This window comes from Notothenia rossii (assembly GCF_949606895.1).
Source record: "Notothenia rossii genome assembly, chromosome: 9".
In the NCBI taxonomy this organism is placed as follows: domain Eukaryota; kingdom Metazoa; phylum Chordata; class Actinopteri; order Perciformes; family Nototheniidae; genus Notothenia; species Notothenia rossii.
Genome location: NC_136907.1, coordinates 13930817 through 13952924, shown reverse-complemented (window position 1 = coordinate 13952924; position 22108 = coordinate 13930817). Strand labels below are relative to the sequence as shown.

Below are 22108 nucleotides of genomic sequence, written 5' to 3'. Positions count from 1 at the left end.
TACAAACATCACAAATGAAGGACATGGATTTGGCTTTTCTGTGTGCTTTTCGGTCTTAATTTTTGCCAAAAGGTATGGATGTTTCACGGCTTAAAAATGTGCATGTGCATTATGACAGCAGATAAAAAACCCTGTGACTCAAAAAGTGTTGTCAGTGCATGACATTAAGGATTTTGGGAGATGGCCCTGTGGGCCATCTAAGCTAAGATGGCCCTGAGCCCAATAGAGATTGCCCTGAAAAATGCGTGCGGACGAAATGCCACGAAGGGTTTGGGGGGCCTCCCCCTAGAACATTTAGATTTTTGCAGGTCTTAGATGCTGTCTGGTGCATTCTCTAGGCTGAATTATGAGATGAACCAGCACAATATTATATTGTACAATTTCAATTTTATTCTTCATTTCACTTGTTTGTTTGTTCTTGTTTGTGTTTGCTCGCTTGCATACCCTGCATAGCTATAAGAAATACTTAAGTTGTTGGTCCAGACACTTTCAATCTTATGAAGGCAAATGCCTTCATCAGATGTAAAAAAGTAGAAAACATTACATTCAGTTGTTACTGCCAAAACAAACATTATTTACACTATTATGGCCCCTGTTAAAAATGTTTGTAATGTTATCTACTGTAAATTGGTCGAACGAATGCCTCCTCATCCGGAAGCTGACCGAGCAGACCCGAGCAGCAGTCGAGAGGAGCCGAGCGCATCCGCGAAGCATTCAAAATGGCGACGTCAGAGTTCCCGTTGGCCGGCAAATCTAAATCTCTTCGGTCACAATAATTTCCCTTTAGCACAATACCGCTTAAGTTGCGCCACTTATGTGACAGACAAGAAGATTATGTGACAGACAAGAATAGTCAATTCTAATGTCTAACACTTAATGTGGAGAAAGAGATGTCCTGTATGGGTTGATTGTGCGTTGATCTGTTGGTAATGCCTCGGGGTTCCGGTGGGCATGTAAACAAATGCATAATGCTGCGCATTGTGGCACTGAATGCGCACTGAATGCTTTGTGGCCTCACCCAGTTGCATAGCGACACTTATTGTTTAGGTGTCTTTTAATAAGCAGGTAGTCCTTTCATTAGCTAGAACTAGCTAGATCTGATCAATATGGACATAAACGCGAGTGAAGTCTAATCTGACGGGAGAGAGAAATCAGCTGCTGCTGACGAGTCGACACGCAGCACTGTATGATCACATGCAGCGGTGAGCGGACAAAACACACACTTCAGGTTAGAATATCACACGTAGCTATTTTAATTACCTCTCAAACTATCTAAACTAGTTATAGATATGTTTAGTTTTACTGTCGGGTCACTCATTGCTGGATCCGCGAGCTGCTGGCATAATAGATTGCCCGATCGGGCAACCAGCAGGCGAGGCTTCATTGCCCAAGCTAAATACTAGTTCATCATTTAATATTAATTCCTGATGGATATAAGAGGGATACATTAGCAAACATCTGTATATATAGCCTATATATAATGTTTCGTTTTTTTGTTTGTCATGTAATATGTTAACGTTTATTTAATATTTTATAGACATTTATAATATGTTATAAATGTCTATTTTAACATTAATAACATATTAACGTTTTGCCATGTAAAAATGAAATGTTGGGACATTTATAAAAATGTATTCCTTTACATAAAACTGCTTTCCAGAGGTGTAAGAAGTGATAAGATCTTGTACTTAAGTAAAGGTACAAGACGAGATCCTTCCGATCATGGCACATGTGTGTAAGTATGCTGTATAATCTGCAACAACTGTCAGGCGGTGTTATTGATTATCTTTGCAAAAGAGCCCCCACCAATATTGATTTGGAAAAATATCTTTTAATTGAAATATGGGAGCAAAAACAAAAGGGTAGAATTGGTCATACCATATTATGTTATTATTGCAACTGTTTTTATTATATTGTGTTGTTTTGTTTGATATATATGTATGTGTGTGTGTACAAATTAATTAATATAAAGTGTATATATGTGAGTGTGTGTGTATAAATGAATGAATACATCTGTGTGTATAAATGAATAAATACACGTGTGAGTACATATAAGTGTGTGTTTATATATATATGTTTATAAATGAATAAATGTGTGTATATATATATATATATATATATATATATATAAAATAGTATCATTAAATAATGCTGTGTGTGTATAAATGAATGAATACATCTGTGTGTATAAATGAATAAATACATGTGTGAGTACATATAAGTGTGTGTTTATATATATATATATATATATATATATATGTTTATAAATGAATAAATGTGTGTATATATATATAAAATAGTATCATTAAATAATGCTGTCAGATAAATGAAGTAGACTACACAGTAGTAGTCAAGGTTATATTCAATATTCTGCACTTACACTAGCTGAGATGATAAAACACCAGTAATACAATCTCAGGACTCTGGATCGTTTACTTTCAGTCAACAAATCCTTTGGAAAGACAAAAAACAACTATTCAATATCCTGCTTTACACTGCGACCGCGATAACTGCCGAAAATGAAGTCTATGACGCTAAAGCTACGTTCTTGCGTAATGCAGAAGTGAGCGTGGTTCAATCTAAACTGGGTTGGACGCCCCGGGCCATCGGGCAGCCCTTAATGTCGAGCCCTGAGTTGTAGCAACATTTTTTTCTGACTTCAAAATGTGACATTCTACTGTATGCCGTTCAAGCTAAGAAATAATCATCAATCTCTCAGATTTCTGCCTCGTCCTCAATATTTAACAGCTTCTCTTCCACATCCATTTTCTTGCATGCCTGACTAACAGCAGGTTACTGTAAAAGAGTCTGTACGCAACACATCTTATGAACTGTAGGATAAAAATTATCTTAGGATAACCTACAGTATGTTTCACTCTATGAGTTAAAGCATGTTTTAAAAATGGTGGGGTATATTAAAATACAGCCATACAGCAGAAGGCCTAATTACAGGCATATCTTGATATGTAACCTAACATGTGACAGGAACCAAAACCCACACAGAGAGATCAGAGACAACAGACGGAGAAATAACATTTGACACATATCGAGAATGAGAAGTAGATATGCGCAGATCCTGAGAGCATCCTGTTTCTGTTTGACATGATGGCGACGAGACTGCTTCTGTTTCTCTGTCTGACGGGACATGTGTTTGCCAAAGAACCGCCTGGTAAGAACATTTCAAATTAATATTTTACATTTTAAGTTGAATTGTGTAATACATTATAACAGTTTTAGCCAGATTTGAAGGAGCCTAGGCAGGGCTTCTGTCAGATCTAATCTAAGTTTTCCTCCAACTATCATGAAGTGAAGCTACTTTTCTTGTTCATTCATTTTTATATATAAAGTATTTGTTAATAATACATATAAACAAAAATATCAGTCTTTTGATATAACTTTTTCTAAAAATAGAATCCAGATTAGAAGGCAAGGACAGCAGAACTGACTTGAAATATGATTACCGTTAGATGTTAATAATAATTTAAAATAATCAACTCCTTTAAACAAATATTAATCAAACAGCCTGGTGGTTAACGGTAAAAGCCTTCCTTAGCGCATTCTTTGTAAAGTCCCTATTATGCTCTGTCACCATTTCCTGTGTGTGTGTGTGTGTGTGTGTGTGTGTGTGTGTGTGTGTGTGTGTGTGTGTGTGTGTGTGTGTGTGTGTGTGTGTGTGTGTGTGTGTGTGTGTGTGTGTGTGTGTGTGTGTGTGTGTGTGTGTGTGTGTGTGTGTGTGTGTGTGTGTGTGTGTGTGTGTGTGTGTGTGTGTGTGTTGTGTTTTTGCTTTATTATCTTCATTAATCTATTTTCTACTTATCTCAACCTTCTTGTTTCTCTGACAGATGTGGAGTGTTTAGTGATGCATCTGGAATATATTCACTGTTCCTGGAATAAGAACCGGACTCCAGAGGTCAATTACACCTTCTATAGCTGGTTCGTAATTACTGACAGTGACCCTGACCCTCTCAAACACCTTTTTTTTTTAATCTCAATGTATCAATCTCTAAAGAAGAGTGAAATCTTGGACTAACCTAAAATATGAAAAGTTGACATTTTAATTTATTTATGATCTGCTGTACAGGCACTGGTTTCTGAATGTACAGTTATAGACAAAAACATCAGCACCATCCATTGATTTGTATGTGATAATGTATAAATAGTGATTTATTTACAGGTTCCCCCACAAAACACCCAGAGAGTGCCCCAGCTATTTTTCCGAGAACAGCATAAACACTGGATGCAAACAGCCATATTTACAAACAGGTGATAGGTTCTCCGACTTTAACACCAAAGTGGTCCATGGAAACGACAGTTATGAAAAGATACATGAACTCAAAGAGAGAGGTAAGCATTTTTACTGGGGCTCATCTTCTGGAGATACTATTTAGGCAGTATTATTTGAAAATGAAGCACAACTGTAACTTCAATGTATATTTTTTCTTTAAAGAAAATGCTAGTATTTTGCGTATTTTGACATAAACTAATAAAAAGAAATATTTTATTCATGTTTGCCCCATTACCTTGTTGCCATATTGTACTGTATCTTTGAATGGTCTGTTTTTTCTCCAGTCAAGTTCAATCCTCCCTACAAAGTGACTGTCCAGTTTGGATTGGACTCAAACCTCTGGCTCAACTGGACCCAGATTTCTCATTGTGTGGAGAGTCAAGTTCGCTACAGGATCAACAGCAAGGCGTGGATGGTAGGCATTTTTAAAGAAAGATCCTTTGTTCCATAATCATTTTAGTTTTTTCCCACCCGTCTCCTTTATCAACTCCATCTTTGTGTCCACAGACGTATCCAGTGAGGGCTGAGATTCAGAATTACTGCATCAACTTGCCCTCCAGTGCCTTGTATGAGCTGCAGGTACGGAGCAAATTGGAGAACTACTGTGGAGGCAGTCAAAACTCTTTCTGGAGCGACTGGAGTGAGCCTGTGTTCTGGGGCTCCAAAAACAACAGCACGGGTAAACTGCAAATGTCTAGACCTATTTCCAGTCACTTACAGTAGCCTGTACTGAAAGAATGAAAGAATCACTCACTGCTACTGGTAACCATAAACTGTCTTAAGCACAGAACCTTTTAGTAAAAAAAAGAAAGAAAAGCCCAAACTTTCACCTGATTTGTGTTTGATTTGATTTATTTCTTATCAAATATAAACATTTAGAATATTCTGAATACTGGGCATGACAGGAATACACATATTTTTCATGAATACTGACATTTTGTATTTACAATCATTTGTCGTGATTATAGAGCCTTCTTTTTAACATGCTTTTCCTAGGTTGGGAAATTTGTTTTCAAAGCCAGAGCTATAGTTGAGGGGCCAGTCATAGATATTCTAGGCCATTAAAATCATCACATTTACAATATAAGATGGCCAGTGTAGGCAATAGGGCAATACAAACCTGACTTATTCCCTTCAAATCAGTACAGGGTAAACTGACAGAGCAAACTCCTAATCATGTGTAATTTTCACCATATCACACGTGATTAAACGTCAAAGAAGATTTCTACTATCTGCAGCTGTTGCTCTGCATGTGAACAACACAGTAAAGGTGCAGTATAATGAAACAAACTTCCCCTGTCTTTCTCAAACTCACAGACACTCCTCACATGAACAGCTCGATGTCTGTGTTGACTCCAGTGCTGTATGGGTTGGGTGCTTTCATCCTCATCCTACTGGTCATGATTTTGCTACACCATGAAAGGTGGGTCATGTCTTATTTATAGTGTTTTACATATAGTTCAGCAATGGGTACATATTTCCTCCTTCATTCATTGTTATATTATCATCAACAATATGTACACGAACTGTTATCTAATGTGAGTATTTAAAATTTGAATTGTTTGAAGGAATACTTGGGCTGAGCATTTGTATATCAACAACTCACCCGGTTACCTAAAATGTGTGAAGATAGGGCCGGTTGACAGCTCAGTGGTAAGATCCGGCGGCCCTGTTAAGCCGCGCTGGCCAAACATTACAGTCAATGTCCTCCTCTCTGTCGCCCACTTTCACTCTATATCTCAGATAAAAGGCATCATGTGAGGATAACTTGATGATCTTGAAAAAAATTATATTTTTTTAGTTTTAAAGCAACAGTAGATGAAAGTGACGATAGCAATGAAATTCACATTTGGTAATGTAATGTACTTTCAATGTATGTGTGATGTTGACTAGCTGTAGTTGATATGATCATCTGATAAACATGTGCCTCCCTTCCATACAGAATCAGAATCATCTTGATCCCTGTGGTCCCCAAGCCATCTTTACCTCCTAATGTCGAGGTTAGTAGCATCAAAAACTCTCTGCTACCAAAAAATGATTTGTATTGAAACCACATTTTTTTCATTCAGCTGGAAATAACTCAAAATACTGCCTTGTTTGAAGGAAATGTACAAGATGACAGCAAAATAAAGTCATACACGTTTTTTTTGTTTTGTTTAAAGGATTGGTTTCAGTTCCCCAAGGGCCTGAAAGAGAGTTTTAAGGACAATGAGCGTCCCTGTCCTGTCCGTGAGTACTGCCATGTCCCTGAGTCTGACAGCGAGAGCTCTGACTGCTCCACCTGCTCCGGCACCACCGACCAAACCGACTGCTCCGTCTCCATCCCTGTGAACGAATCTGACCTGCCTACTTCCTGTTCCTCTTCCACCTCCACAGTCTCACCCGAGCAGGAAAAGCAGGTTTCTGTTTAGGAGGCATGTCAGTCAGGGTTGGGTTTCTGAAAACGTTATGATTCAGATTGTATTTTACTGACATGTCTCCACAAAATGGATACAAAAGGTTCCCTGTATGAGGAGAAATCAGTTTGAAACAATTGGCTCAATTAAAATTGTACATGTTTAAGAAAACCTATAACCTGATGCAGTAGTTACAGATAAAAAGAACATAATAAAATCCCTTTTTAGTTTGTTTACAACAAATTACAAACTCTGAATCACTTCATTGATATGTTACTTTTTATTAGTGAGATACAGTAAGTTTCTCTTTCAACAGATTGAAGTTCCTATTCCAAATCTGAAAAAAGTTAAACTTCCACTTCCTCTCATACCTTACAACCACTGATTAAAGCATGGCTGTCAGTTGAAAAACAAAAAAGTCCTTTGCACCTATTAGTTGTTCCTTAAACATAGTATTTATTTTTGAGACAAATATTTTACACAACTGAGTTTCATCATGTCTTGTCATCAATCCAAAAAAACAGCTTCACTAAGATGATAATGAATGTAACTGCAATGAAGCAGAAGGAAAGGCACCAATACAATGACTGTTGAGATTGTAAATCAGCATCAGCGTCAGGGCACTCACAGTAATCAAGTGTAGCAACATGGTTTTGATGTGTATTGATATTTGTGTGGATTTTTCTCATATATAACCTTTTGTACGTACATGTAATGTTTGCATGGATATCAAGACCCATAATTGCTTGGATCATCATGTAATCAAAAATCCATTTAACTTAGATAGGTATCTCCCTCTTTGGGACGCAAAGCTATAATAACAAATGAATAGCATTCTATGCCTTTTTCCCCAAGTTGAACTCTTGACAGAATAGTTTTTTTAACATGAAATTAATTTGTGGACCATATACAACCAAACCATTTCATTAACAACTTGAATGTTATCAACTGATGAATGACTACACAGAGAACGTACCAAAGATAAGCAATAAAAGCCTATACATTTTTCGGATTAAAAGAAAAACGGTAAAAGAGCAAAGATACCACAGTATTTTACCACAAGTACGCAAAAAAAAAAAAACCTCTTAAATTCTCAGGAAATGAGTTGAGATTAGCTGGTTGTTGCTAAAACGTCACATATCAAGTCTAGTTAAAAGTTGGTCACAGATGTTGGGATTTCGTGTTCTTGATTGCATACAATAAATAATCATTATATTTGCGCTACTTGCAGTTGGGTGAATATCACAAACTACAATTCACAATGCAGTTATTACTTTGTGTAAGATTTCTGCATAATTTGTTTGCTATTCAAGATGTTGTCACTCCAAATATACAAGCGCGTTTCATGCATTTTGTCAGGATGAACTAATTCACAATTATCTGTTAATTTTAATAAGCTGATGATAGCCTTCCTCTTAGAGAATTAGTCCCGGAGTTGCATAGCATGTAATACAGGTTATTAAGACATTGGTAAATAAGATTTACCAATGTGTCTGCTTGTTGTGCAAACACTCAGATGTAGGTATACTGTCTTAAAAGCATTTCTGAAACAGTTTCCTCTAACAGGAAACCAAACCACAGAACTCTACATTTTGGGATAGCACTCACCGAAAGTGACATATCTGATGACACGTGACCCTGTCATGCACAAAGCATGTTGTAGCTCTAATTCTTCTTTAAATGTCAGTCATGGTAATACCCAGATAAATTGTGAATGTTACCTGTTTGACTTGAATAAATAAAACATGTTAAACATTTTTGATTTGATTTGATTCTGTCACAAACAACATACATGTGACACACTTGTTCAGACAATTAAAAAGATAACCACAGCAACATTTCATCAGAAACTCAAACCGGACACATGACAACCACAAACATCACAAATGAAGGACATGGATTTGGCTTTTCTGTGTGCTTTTCTGTGTCTTAATTGTTGCCAAAAAGTATGGATGTTTCTGGGCTTAAAAATGTGCATGTGCATTATGACAGCAGATAAAAAACCCTGTGACCCAAAAAGTGTTGTAGCAACATTTTATTCTGACTTCAAAATGTGACATTCTACTGTATGCCGTTCAAGCTAAGAAATAATCATCCATCTCTCAGATTTCTGCCTCGTCCTCAGTATTTAACAGCTTCTCTTCCATATCGATTTTCTTGCATGCCTGACTAACAGCAGGTTACTGTAAAAGAGTCTGTACGCAACACATCTTATGAACTGTAGGACAAAAATTATCTTAGGATAACCTACAGTATGTTTCACTCTATGAGTTAAAGCATGTTTTAAAAATGGTGGGGTATATTAAAATACAGCCATACAGCAGAAGGCCTAATTACAGGCATATCTTGATATGTAACCTAACATGTGACAGGAACCAAAACCCACACAGAGAGATCAGAAACAGCAGACGGAGAAATAACATTTGCCACATATCGAGACTGAGAAGTAGATATGCGCAGATCCTGAGAGCATCCTGTTTCTGTTTGACATGATGGCGACGAGACTGCTTCTGTTTCTCTGTCTGACGGGACATGTGTTTGCCAAAGAACCGCCTGGTAAGAACATTTCAAATTAATATTTTACATTTTAAGTTGAATTGTGTAATACATTATAACAGTTTTAGCCAGATTTGAAGGAGCCTAGGCAGGGCTTCTGTCAGATCTAATCTAAGTTTTCCTCCAACTATCATGAAGTGAAGCTACTTTTCTTGTTCATTCATTTTTATATATAAAGTATTTGTTAATAATACATATAAACAAAAATATTAGTCTTTTGATATAACTTTTTCTAAAAATAGAATCCATATTAAAAGGCAAGGACAGCAGAACTGACTTGAAATATGATTACCGTTAGATGTTAATAATAATTTAAAATAATCAACTCCTTTAACCAAATATTAATCAAACAGCCTGGTGGTTAACGGTAAAAGCCTTCCTTAGCGCGTTCTTTGTAAATTCCCTATTACGCTCTGTCACCATTTCCTGTGTGTGTGTGTGTGTGTGTGTGTGGGGGGGGCTTTAGTCTACTACCATTTGCATTGGTCTATGTGTAACCCTGCTGTGTTTTTGCTTTATTATCTTCATTAATCTATGTTCTACTTATCTCAACCTTCTTGTTTCTCTGACAGATGTGGAGTGTTTAGTGATGCATCTGGAATATATTCACTGTTCCTGGAATAAGGACCGGACTCCAGAGGTCAATTACACCTTCTATAGCGGGTTCGTAATTACTGACAGTGACCCTGACCCTCTCAAACACCTTTTTTTTTTAATCTCAATGTATCAATCTCTAAAGAAGAGGGAAATCTTGGACTAACGTAAAATATAAAAAGTTGACATCGTAATTTATTTATGATCTGCTGTACAGGCACTGGTTTCTGAATGTACAGTTATAGACAAAAACATCAGCACCATCCATTGATTTGTATGTGATAATGTATAAATTGTGATTTATTTACAGGTTCCCCCACAAAACACCCAGAGAGTGCCCCAGCTATTTTTCAGAGAACAGCATAAACACTGGATGCAAACAGCCCTATTTAGGTGATAGGTTCTCCGAGTTTAACACCAAACTGGTCCATGGAAACGACAGTTATGAAAAGATACATGAACTCAAAGAGAGAGGTAAGCATTTTTACTGGGGCTCATCCTCTGGAGATACTATTTAGGCAGTATTATTTGAAAATGAAGCACAACTGTAACTTCAATGTATCTTTTTTCTTTAAAGAAAATGCTTGTATGTTGACATAAACTAATAAAAAGAAAAAAAAGAAATATTGTATTCATGTTTGCCCCATTACCTTGTTGCCATATCGTACTGTATCTTTGAATGGTCTTTTTTGTCTCCAGTCAAGTTCAATCCTCCCTACAAAGTGACTGTCCAGTTTGGATTGGACTCAAACCTCTGGCTCAACTGGACCCAGATTTCTCAATGTGTGGAGAGTCAAGTTCGCTACAGGATCAACAGCAAGGCGTGGATGGTAGGCATTTTTAAAGAAAGATCCTTTGTTCCATAATCATTTTAGTTTTTTCCCACCCGTCTCCTTTATCAACTCCATCTTTGTGTCCACAGACGTATCCAGTGAATGCTGGGATTCAGAATTACTGCATCAACTTGCCCTCCAGTGCCTTGTATGAGCTGCAGGTACGGAGCAAATTGGAGAACTACTGTGGAGGCAGTCAAAACTCTTTCTGGAGCGACTGGAGTGAGCCTGTGTTCTGGGGCTCCAAAAACAACAGCACGGGTAAACTGCAAATGTCTAGACCAGTGGTCGCCAACCAGTCGATCGCGATCGACCGGTCGATCGCGAGTGTGGTGCGGGTAGATCGCAGACCGTTAAAAAAAAAAAAGTAACAAAAGAAAGAAAAATTAAATTAAAATAATGTTTGAAAAATACGTTTTTAGATGTAAACCTATCATCCACCACCCCGTTAGCAGGTGCCACTTGATTAACGTATATTTGAGACACCTCAATAATATAATACATTAACCGTGCTTTACGTGAACCTCATCATGACACAAGAGACAACGGCAGGACTGTAATTTGCCGTGTGCACTGAACGCAACAGAGGCAAGACACCACACCAATCAGAGAGTTGCATGGAAATACATGTGTGCTTGTGTCATTCAAGCTCGGCTCTGTGTGTGTGGCAATAGCGCATTTAGTGTGATAGAGAGAGGGAGAGAGGGACGGAGAGAGGGAGAGAGAGGGACCGGTGCTAGCGGGGACCGTGATGTTAGCATCTGGTTAGCTAGCTGCACTAACTAACTAACGGGCATAAGGAGCTGTTACCACAACAAGCTGGAGGAGAATCGTCTCCTGTCAGACTGAGGGGCTCAGGTGAGCTAAAGGACTCTCTGAGTGTTTAGAACGGTTTTGTCACAAATTATTCAAAAGATTATTTCCGCGGCACACCTTCATATGATCATTATAGTTATACAAACAATAAGAGAATACATGAAAAACAGGTATGAAATAGCCTACTATACAGTATGTCAGTAAAACAAGAATGCAGTTTAAAAGGGGAGTGATTTGTAAAATATCCATAAAGAAAAAGAAAATCTGTTTACAGTTCTGTTTCATATGGGTGCTGAGAGAGGTATCCATAGAACTCTTCATGTTGCTCTCAAAGTGCACCAGATTGATGCTTTCAACCTCAATATTTAAAAAAAAATCTTCCCGGGGGAGCATCCCCCCGGACCCCCCTAGAGGAGGTGAGGTCCGCCCCCCAATAGCACTTTACCCCTGCCTATATGCCGTGAGCTGATTATGGAGCCTTCATTGTAACAGTAATTCAGATGCAATTAGCCTATATAAAAGGCCTCAAATTGGAAGCATTGCCTGGGCCGTCTTTTCACTCAATTCTGCAATAGGTAGATCTCGCCTTTCACCTAGGCCGAGGTCTGCGATCTTGGGCTTAAAAAGGTTGGTGACCACTGGTCTAGACCTATTTCCCAAAAAGCCCAAACATTCACCTGATTTGTGTTTGATTTGATGTATTTCTTATCAAATATAAACATTTAGAATATTCTGAATACTGGGCATGACAGGAATAAACATATTTTTCATGAATACTGACATGTTGTATTTACAATCATTTGTCGTGATTATAGAGCCTTCTTTTTAACATGCTTTTCCTAGGTTGGGAAATTTGTTTTCAAAGCCAGAGCTATAGTTGAGGGGCCAGTAATAGATATTCTAGGCCATTAAAATCATCACATTTACAATATAAGATGGCCAGTGTAGGCAATAGGGCAATACAAACCTGACTTATTCCCTTCAAATCAGTACAGGGTAAACTGACAGAGCAAACTCCTAATCATGTGTAATTTTCACATATCACACGTGATTAAACGTCAAAGAAGATTTCTACTATCTGCAGCTGTTGCTCTGCATGTGAACAACACAGTAAAGGTGCAGTATAATGAAACAAACTTCCCCTGTCTTTCTCAAACTCACAGACACTCCTCACATGAACAGCTCGATGTCTGTGTTGACTCCAGTGCTGTCTGGGTTGGGTGCTTTCATCCTCATCCTACTGGTCATGATTTTGCTACACTATGAAAGGTGGGTCATGTCTTATTTATAGTGTTTTACATATAGTTCAGCAATGGGTACATATTTCCTCCTTCATTCATTGTTATATTATCATCAACAATATGTACACGAACTGTTATCTAATGTGAGTATTTAAAATTTGAATTGTTTGAAGGAATACTTGGGCTGAGCATTTGTATATCAACAACTCACCCGGTTACCTAAAATGTGTGAAGATAGGGCCGGTTGACAGCTCAGTGGTAAGATCCGGCGGCCCTGTTAAGCCGCGCTGGCCAAACATTACAGTCTATGTCCTCCTCTCTGTCGCCCACTTTCACTCTATATCTCAGATAAAAGGCAACATGGGAGGATAACTTGATGATCTTGAAAAACATGATTTTTTTATTTGCTTTAAAGCAACAGTAGATAAAAGTGACGATAGCAATGAAATTCACATTTGGTAATGTAATGTACTTTCAATGTATGTGTGATGTTGACTGGCTGTAGTTGATATGATCATCTGATAAATATGTGCCTCCCTTCCATACAGAATCAGAATCATCTTGATCCCTGTGGTCCCCAAGCCATCCTTACCTCCTAATGTCGAGGTTAGTAGCATCAAAAACTTAATGCTACCAAAAAATGATTTGTACTGAAACCACATTTTTTTCATTCAACTGGAAATAACTCAAAATACTGCATTGTTTGAAGGAAATGTACAAGACGACAGCAAAATAAAGTCATACACGTTTTTTAATTTTTTTTTAAAGGATTGGTTTCAGTTCCCCAAGGGCCTGAAAGAGAGTTTTAAGGACAATGAGCATCCCTGTCCTGTCCGTGAGTACTGCCATGTGCCTGAGTCTGACAGCGAGAGCTCCGACTGCTCCACCTGCTCCGGCACCACCGACCAAACCGAGTGCTCCGTCTCCATCCCTGTGAACGAATCTGACCTGCCTACTTCCTGTTCCTCTTCCACCTCCACAGTCTCACCTGAGCAGGAGAAGCAGGTTTCTGTTTAGGAGGCATGTCAGTCAGGGTTGTGTTTCTTAAAACGTTATAATTCGAACAGAAATGAGTTTCATCATGTCATCAATCCAAAACCCCAGCTTAAAATGACAGAATGAATGTAACCTCAATGAAGCAGAAGGAAAGGACCCAATACAATTACTGAATGAGATTGTATATCAGCATCATCATCAGGGCACTTACATTGAGATAAAAAAAAGGCGTAATCACTGGCTTCTTTATTTTTGCTTGTGTCAGATATTATTTCTTAAGTTTTAATCGTTCGCCTGAATCAAGTTAAGCAAAATGGCTTTGATTAGTATTGATATGTGTGGATTTTTCTTACATATAACCTTTTGTAAATGTACATGTAGTATTGCATAAATATGAGTAATAATAAATCCTAATTGCTTGAATCATCATGTAATCCAAACCTCAATTAACTTAGATATTTATGTCCCTCTTTGGTACACACAGCCATACAAATACATTTGGAGCAAAGCTCGGTTTAAAATAAAATGAATATGTGGACCAATTATTGTACTTAAGTACCAGAGTGTTGATTGACACTCCACAAATCAAAATCTGCAAAGCAACTAAAGGAATTAAATACATGTAATGGAGTGGAAGTACACTTTTTACCTGTGAATTGTAGTGGGGTAGAAGTACAAAGTAACAAGTAAATGAAATGCTTAAGTAAAGTAGCCTACTAGTCCCTCAGAATTGTACAAATACAGTAGGCTACTTGAGTAAATCTACTCATTGACTTTACACCACTCTACATGGTGATGGGTGCATACATGATAGGCCTACTCAAAATCAGGGTGGGGGGTGCCACAGCCCCTTAAAATGTGTTTCTTGTATTATCATGTGTGTGTTATACTTATATTCCTAAAATGTTTCCAATCTTAATAGCTCTTTGATTGGACTTTTTCAATGTGGTTTGACATGTTGTAACCTGATTGTATTTTAGTCCTTTCTGTCATAACCTGATTTAATAATTAATAAATATAAATGCCTTACGTCTGAGGAAATGTGACATTAATATTAATTTCCCAACTGCAATGATTAGAGAAATCTGAGCCTGTCCAGTTATCTCTGTGTCCATTAGAGGGAGTGCAGTGTCCCACAGTAACGCTACGGAACTGAGTCAACGCATTTTTCAGATTCAACAAGGGTAGGGCGCAGGGCGGCTGGCCCCCGCAACAAGACAGAGACACAAGTCAGCTACTTCCCTAGCTGAATCGATCAGCTAACGTGTTATCAATTGATGACTTCGTAGGAGATTTAAGATTTTGCTGAGCATTTAGTTGGTTTGATCCGCCGTTTGTCGTCCAAAAACTACAACCCGACAAAATGACAGACCCTTCGGTGGCCGACACTCGCCGGTTGAATTCCAAGCCCCAGGACCTGACGGATGCTTACGGCCCCCCCAGCAATTTTCTGGAAATAGACGTTTATGATCCACAAGTCGTCGGAGTTGGACGTAACCGTTACACAAATTACGAAGTTCGCATGCGGGTAGGTGTTGAAAAAATCAGAAGAAAAAAAACACCCTTTTAGCAGCGTTAGCTTTTATTTGCTAAGCTAACTGGTAATTACTATGTTGTTGCTAGCCAGTTAGCGTATTTAGCCGCTGTGCTGGAGTCAACCGCAGGGACCGGGTTGTGACGTTGACGGTAGCAGCCTGGAGTAGGTCAAGATGGCGCTCCAGTAAAACTCAAGCACCGGGGATTTTGTGTGGCCTACTTTGTGTAGTCAGCAGGGCTGGGATCTAGAAGTTTCCTCAGCATAACTACGACTTTCAGCATACATATTTAAAGCAGCAATGTTTAAGCCCGCACACTGGCTGTTAACGTCATATTTTTATGTATTTTAACCAACTGTGTGTGGCTAGTAAACGTTACGTACTGAAACGTAATGTGGTTATTACGACAGTGTGAGTCCCAGCAGACAGCATGAAGCTAACAGCTACTTATGCTACTGTCAAAAAGCTGTGGTAGACATACATAAATTAACTTCACTCAAGTACTGTACTGAAGTATAATTAGTAGGTACTTTATCTGAGCCTTTTTGAATTCACTTAATACTTCTACCCCCTACAATTCAGAGGCCAAACGTGTACTTTCACCCCACTACATCTATTTTGTTTCTATGCACATTTGGATTAATAATAGGAAATGTAAGGGAAAACAACTCTTAAATAAGACTTAAGTAACACCTTGAGTAATAATACGACACATTATTTTAATTTTATAATTATTGATACATTAATGTGTTTATCGCTTCAATTTTGCATTTGGTGGTTTATTTGAATGACTTTATACTATTGGGAAGTTTAACCTTTACTAGTAGATGGGAATGTTGAGCGCCTTGTTAAAGATAATAGCTGACACTGTTAAATACATTTAGAAAAAACATTTTTTTTAAGGAAGCTGGTGACAACATTGCAAATGCGTAATTGTAACGTACTAGGTCTGGCATAACTACAAATCCTTATTTTGCGGGTTTGCTCCTGGGAGAGTTTGCAGATCATAATGTAAACACGTGACTTTCTTCACCACTTGAATGTTCTCATCACAAGATTCGTAGGTTAATGCAGGCGTAATACGCAGTCTGATGTTTCCTTAGTTTAATGTTTTTTTGTTAAATTGCTCATCCAAATAGTGCTGTTTCAAAACGCTGCATAGAAAAACGCAAACTAACCAGATATGTTCGTTTAACTGGAAAGCATTGTTTAGTTACTTACTCCCTCTCTACAGGAAGTGAATCATGCTAAAAAAAGCCACCTAATCTTTACTCACTGGAACATGGAGAGATGGGTGGTTATTGTATGCCACATTGGCCTTTATACCTAACTCCAAACTTTTGAGCGTTCTGGGAAACGGGTTTTCTTGGCAGGCTTTCTAATATTTTTGTAAATAAAATTAACACAATACTTTGCATTTAGAAGTCTAATCATTTCATGGCAAATACAATTTAGAATACAATCTAACATAATCTAACATGAAATAGATTAGTGGCTCTTTTTCTCTTTCTTTATGTAATGATTAACAACTGAACATCTTTGGGTCTTGGACTGTTGTTTGAAGACCACACACTGGGATCTGGGAAAGTTATGAAAATGACATGCATTCGGTAAAATACAATCTGTATTACAGTATAATAAATAGTCAGAGCTCTCATTATACTACAGTGTAATGGAAAGAATCAGTACAAACAACACAACAGTAGATGCTACTGTAGAGGTAGAACATAAACGCCTCTGCATACTAGTCTAAGTGTTGACTTTCATACCATTAGTTTAGTCAAAATAGGGTTATATCGAGTGATTTTTTTTGTCCCCTTATGGCATCTCCACAATGACTTCAGCATTCAGTAAGATCATGTTTTTGAAAAAATGATTTTTTAAATTAATTTAGAGCTGTTTATTTTTTTTTCTCTGTGTAGACAAACCTCCCCATTTTCAAACTGAAGGATTCCACTGTTAGAAGAAGATACAGTGACTTTGAGTGGTTAAAGAACGAGCTGGAAAGAGACAGTAAGGTAAGTGAGTAATTATATCATGTTGTGTTTCAGACTAATCATTTCAGCAGACTGGCTTAAGCAAACTAATATTTAAAATGATCTGATAAGTGGTACTGTTGGTGTTACAGCTTGGAAAATGTAATTACTTCATAGATTAAAGTAAACAGTAGGATAACACTTTAGGTTTCGTCTTCTGTTTTAATGACAAGGTAGGTTTTGTGGTGTTCTCCTAATTAAATGTGTTGAATTAGTTTATGCCTTTGCACTGCCAATCAAAATAAGTTTATTGCCTTGCTGGAGCTCAAATGTATTGATGCCAATGTATTGAGTTTTGACTGTTCAGCACATGAGTGTGGACTTTGCATTTCATGAATGTGATCTTTCCTGTTATTTGTTCTCCTTCAGATTGTAGTACCATCTCTGCCGGGCAAAGCCCTGAAGAGACAGTTGCCATTCCGCGCTGATGAGGGCCTTTTTGACGAGGTCTTCATTGAGGAGCGGCGATCGGGCCTAGAGCAGTTCATCAACAGGTTCAACCATACATTTTAATACATATTTTTATGTGTTTGCATAGTAAAAACTATCTGCTAAGTTCCAACGTTTGGGATTTTCATTTGGTGATAAAGGAACAGTACATTTTTTATTAAATCTTGTAAAGCTTGTGTCAAATCTGCAGTTTTTTCTTTTAGTGTTGTTTTTCTCAACTGAAAACCACACATTCAGTCGAGTCAGTCATTGCCATAAATGTATGGCCCCACACAAGGCTTAACCGAATCTCTGTCTGTGCGTCAAATAACTAATCTAGTCAAAAAACCATTTTCTTTTACAAGCCTCAATGAAAAACTATTAAAACAAGTTAATTTGATCCACTGTCCATCTTTGTGTTTGTTTCTGTAGAATTGCAGGTCACCCCTTGGCCCAGAATGAGCGCTGTCTGCACATGTTTCTGCAAGATGAAAGCATTGACCGCAACTACATTCCTGGAAAAGTACGTCACCAGGGTTACTGAGGGTGGGGGGAGGGGGGTTTAACCTTTGGGGTGTAGATCGTACTCACCTTTCACTTCCCTCTCTTTCCTCTTTTAATCTCTTTCTGATTTTCTGCCTCTCTGTCTCTCTCACTCAATATCTCCCTTGTGCATTTGTTTCATAAGTGTACAAAAAGAAAAGCACTACTCACTATTATTATAATATAGTATATAAGTTTGATGCATTCAGTCTTTCCCTTATGACTGTTGTATACTCAAGGTTGTGATATAATGCGAGTCATGAAATAACGTCTAAAATCGCCACAGATGTTTACCATATGGATAAATGCAGACTGTAAATGAGTGTTCTGATTCTGTTTTGTGCTTTTGTTTTTTGTTCTTCTAGGTATGAATAAAGTAAGTCTGCTTTATTTGATCCGGTCTCCAAGAGCTTTCTGAAAGGTGGCTGCATGGGCACTCTAAAGACCAAAGGCGATAGTTCACAAATACTTAAGTAGACTAATGCTAATGCCATATAAGGGCTGGGCTATATATCGATATCATAACATTATCGTTGAATGAGACTTTATATCACTTACATTTTGGATATCAGAATATGGCATACATTGTATCTTCCTGTTTTTAAAGCTGCATTACAGTACATTGATGACATTTGAACTAACCAGACTGTTCTAGTTAGTCATATCCATATAACTCATGATTATTTATCAAAATACTCATGTAATTAACCAAAAGTCCTCCCAACAATATTGTTGCAATATTGAGATATTTGATCCAAAATATCAAGGTATTTGACTATCTTCATATAGCCCAGCCATATCATATATAAACAATCACAGATGTCTGACTACAATCTGTCACTTTGACTTGTAAATGTACCACCCACGTTCAACCAGTCATTTCCCAAAGACATTATAGCGTGATCATGATGTGTTGCAAAGGGAGGAACACTCTGTCAGCCCGTTTGTCATCACCCATTATCTGCCATGTAGAGAACAAATATTGTGAAATCTGAACATTTTTAATTGGAAATTAGTTTGCGGGAGTTAATCAGATGATTATAAGAAACTGGCTTACAGAGGTTTCTCAGTCCACCAGTATCAGGAGTTTGAGTTATGTCGAGTTACTAGGAAAAGGTTCTGTACATCACTCGAAAATGTACCTTTTGAAACATTTCTCTACCTAATTCTGATACATTGTCATTATCAACCCGTTATCATTGGCAGCATGGCAAACTTGCACGCTTTCCTTTCAAAAATATGTATCTCAACTTCGTTGACAAATCTTTGTACCACGATGTTCAGCCTGTCGATTCAGATATTCATTCCTCTTATAATTTCAGTTTCTACAGACATGTGATATTTCCTGTGAATAGTGTTATAATATCGTGCCATTGCATTAGTCAAGCATTGACCAAATCCATTTAAAGCTTGAACATGTCTCTGTATTATTTCTCACGTCTGTCTCTTTCTCTCTCTTACTGCAAAGACAATACAGACTGCTGCACCTGCCCCATGTACATTAATTACGACAGCACGTCATTATAAAGCTGGTGGAAATGTCAGAACTGATAAGTATCAACGGTGTAGGAAAAACACAACTATCGCTCCAGGACAAAACTAAGAGATCCAATGTATAAATCATTTGATGTTGTGTCTTTATTAAGCCATTCCACATACAATATGTACATTATGTTTTGATTCAGTACCAGTGAATAAGAAAACATGTTCCATATGTCCTTTTGTCATAGCTAGATTCTTCTTTTTTTTACAATTGATTATTATGTTCTCTGAGTGTCTTTTACATTTATTTGATCAAGTTTAAAATTAGGGTAATTTCCTGCTTTGATTAATGTCTTCTTTTGCTAGCGGTGATGTGATTTTGATGATAACTTCCCAAAGTCCAGCCACATGTAGCATCACGAAAGACATTTATGTTTCATTCCAGTCAATACAAATGTACGGAAAATGCTTTTAGACAGGATTGTTTCATGATTTATTGTTTTAACTCCGCTGTCTTAGTTACATCATCATGCCAACACTTCGGCTGTGTGTTGTCGAATCAGCTATTTGGAATGTTAAGTTAGGTAAATAACCATATCTAAGCACTGTGACAAGAGGTTCATTATATGAACAATAATTCATGTTTAAAGGCGTAATCAGCATCTGGTTTATTGATCTCAAATATGGCTTATTCTGTGCTTATTTTCAGCTGGTTTATTCTTTCTATCAATATTATTGTGAGGTGTATTAATACATGTTATCATTACAGTTTCACTATGGGTTACGAGGAACTCCCTTGTTAATTCTGTCCACCGATTAAATTTCCTGCTGCCTGCTGGTTCATGTCTACATGTGTCTTTTCAGTTTAAAGAGAAATATAATCAGCAAAACTCAACTTCCAATTTGTGAGAAGTGCGTCACACTAAGAAGCAGTAAGAGGGGGTCATGGGGGCTGGATGAATGGCAGATAACCTCATTTAAGATAAAATGATTTTAAAAAACATGTTTGGAAACAGACTTTTTTTTACATGATTCTTACAACTTGTACATACAGATTTTACTACATTTTAAATATTGTTTTACACAGCCGAACCTCAGCTCTTACTGGTGGACTTGGAGGTAATGGACTTTATGAAAATAAATGGTGCGGTGAGATAGAGTTATGTTTCACTTTGTACAAACAAAGTACTGTTCCCAGCACTATTAGTTAACCAACCCTCCACAGACCCTCTCCACAACCTGATAATATAAGTGTAACATTGAAAAAACATGTATTTTAAACCTCAATGAAACTTTTAATGTGCTACAACAAAGCTAACATTAATAAAACCTTAATACAGTGTCAGATCTGTTTGTGTCTGCATATGATAAAACACGTTAATGAACACATTAAACCCAAATCAAAGCACTTACTTTATTACATTACATGTTACTTGTTAGACGCTTTTATCCAAAGCGACATAGATACATTCAGTACCGTGGACAATCCCCACAGAAGCAATTTGGGGTGAAGTGTCTTGCCCAGGGACACAACGACATGCTGACTGCAGTGGGACTCGAACTTGGTACCCCCTGATTTGAAGTTCAGCACTGAGCCACAGCCGCCCTGTAGTTATGAAGTTATTAAGAAATAATTTGTGAACAAAAATAATGGTTTTGCATTTAATACTTTTTTTGTCATATTTAATTGTATATTGAATATTTGGGTTTTTGACTGTCCATTTTTTAAAATGTTCTACATCTTTTTTTTTTAATATATAGTAAAGCACTATGTTATTAGGTTCAACATTAATTTAGTTATCAGTATTAATGTGAAGACGGCCGCTTCAGCTCTGTAATCATTATTACTTTTTCTCCATACTTGGAATGTGAAAGACAACATTTCTTAGATCACAGCAAATAAAAAAACTCTATTTAAAAAAGTCAGACTATCCTACCTTTTTCCGGTTCATAATTGTTATAAGGTCCATAAAAAAACCTAAATATTTTAACATTTTATTTCTGCATTGACGATAGGGGGCTTCTTTTGTGTCGTTTCCATTTATTAAAAGCACCAATGTGTTCAATTAGTCACCGCATTTTATAACATTTTAAGACGTCATTAATAATCACCCTTTTAAACCAGATTAATGCATTAGTACAGTATAAACATGTTATATTATAAACAAACAAATGTAACCTGAGCACAGTCCCAGTGCTGTAAATACAAGGAATACAGTTTAGGTGGCAACAAGGAATATAAACTGTAGCTCTTCAGTGACAACAATAGGTCTTTTGTTTCACTAAACATGAATCTTAAAGTCCTCTAATCTATTTCTTGTTGTTAGCATTCAGGAAACAAGAGTCGGAGAAATATTGTGACCACA

At 37.3% G+C, this 22108-nt stretch overlaps 3 protein-coding genes across 4 annotated transcripts; all 3 read left to right on the top strand.

Moving 5' to 3' along the window:
* Positions 1–3017: 3017 nt before the first annotated feature.
* LOC307018252 (cytokine receptor common subunit gamma-like) lies at positions 3018–8438 on the top strand. Its single transcript, XM_079648395.1, has 8 exons — positions 3018–3169; positions 3843–3933; positions 4175–4344; positions 4570–4700; positions 4793–4964; positions 5603–5708; positions 6228–6285; positions 6448–8438. The coding sequence occupies exons 1-8, from the start codon at positions 3103–3105 to the stop codon at positions 6694–6696; spliced, it is 1044 nt and encodes a 347-aa protein (XP_079504521.1). The 5' UTR covers positions 3018–3102; the 3' UTR covers positions 6697–8438.
* A 643-nt stretch (positions 8439–9081) lies between these two features.
* LOC307018253 (cytokine receptor common subunit gamma-like) lies at positions 9082–14746 on the top strand. The gene is made up of 8 exons (XM_079648396.1): positions 9082–9237; positions 9810–9900; positions 10142–10305; positions 10531–10661; positions 10754–10925; positions 12644–12749; positions 13270–13327; positions 13490–14746. Exons 1-8 carry the CDS (start codon positions 9171–9173, stop codon positions 13736–13738), a joined length of 1038 nt encoding a protein of 345 aa, XP_079504522.1. The 5' UTR covers positions 9082–9170; the 3' UTR covers positions 13739–14746.
* A 129-nt stretch (positions 14747–14875) lies between these two features.
* snx12 (sorting nexin 12) lies at positions 14876–20580 on the top strand. 2 transcript variants are annotated; one of them, XM_079648399.1, is made up of 5 exons: positions 14876–15245; positions 17175–17270; positions 17658–17782; positions 18150–18240; positions 19729–20580. In XM_079648399.1, exons 1-5 carry the CDS (start codon positions 15081–15083, stop codon positions 19861–19863), a joined length of 612 nt encoding a protein of 203 aa, XP_079504525.1. In that variant the 5' UTR covers positions 14876–15080; the 3' UTR covers positions 19864–20580. The 2 variants fall into 2 exon arrangements, with proteins under 2 accessions (XP_079504525.1, XP_079504524.1); XM_079648398.1 differs by having other exon boundaries at positions 14877–15245; positions 18626–20580.
* The last annotated feature ends 1528 nt before the right edge of the window (positions 20581–22108 follow it).

Excerpts from the sequence above, each read along its gene's own strand:
- LOC307018252 (XM_079648395.1), top strand. The coding sequence starts at position 3,103 with ATGATGGCGACGAGACTGCTTCTGTTTCTCTGTCTGACGGGACATGTG. Across the intron at positions 4,965-5,602 it reads CTCCAAAAACAACAGCACGG|ACACTCCTCACATGAACAGC; the intron begins GTAAACTGCAAA and ends TCAAACTCACAG. Across the intron at positions 5,709-6,227 it reads ATTTTGCTACACCATGAAAG|AATCAGAATCATCTTGATCC; the intron begins GTGGGTCATGTC and ends CCTTCCATACAG.
- LOC307018253 (XM_079648396.1), top strand. The coding sequence starts at position 9,171 with ATGATGGCGACGAGACTGCTTCTGTTTCTCTGTCTGACGGGACATGTG. Across the intron at positions 9,238-9,809 it reads GTTTGCCAAAGAACCGCCTG|ATGTGGAGTGTTTAGTGATG; the intron begins GTAAGAACATTT and ends TTTCTCTGACAG. Across the intron at positions 9,901-10,141 it reads AATTACACCTTCTATAGCGG|GTTCCCCCACAAAACACCCA; the intron begins GTTCGTAATTAC and ends ATTTATTTACAG.
- snx12 (XM_079648399.1), top strand. The coding sequence starts at position 15,081 with ATGACAGACCCTTCGGTGGCCGACACTCGCCGGTTGAATTCCAAGCCC. Across the intron at positions 17,271-17,657 it reads AGCTGGAAAGAGACAGTAAG|ATTGTAGTACCATCTCTGCC; the intron begins GTAAGTGAGTAA and ends GTTCTCCTTCAG. Across the intron at positions 18,241-19,728 it reads GCAACTACATTCCTGGAAAA|ACAATACAGACTGCTGCACC; the intron begins GTACGTCACCAG and ends CTTACTGCAAAG.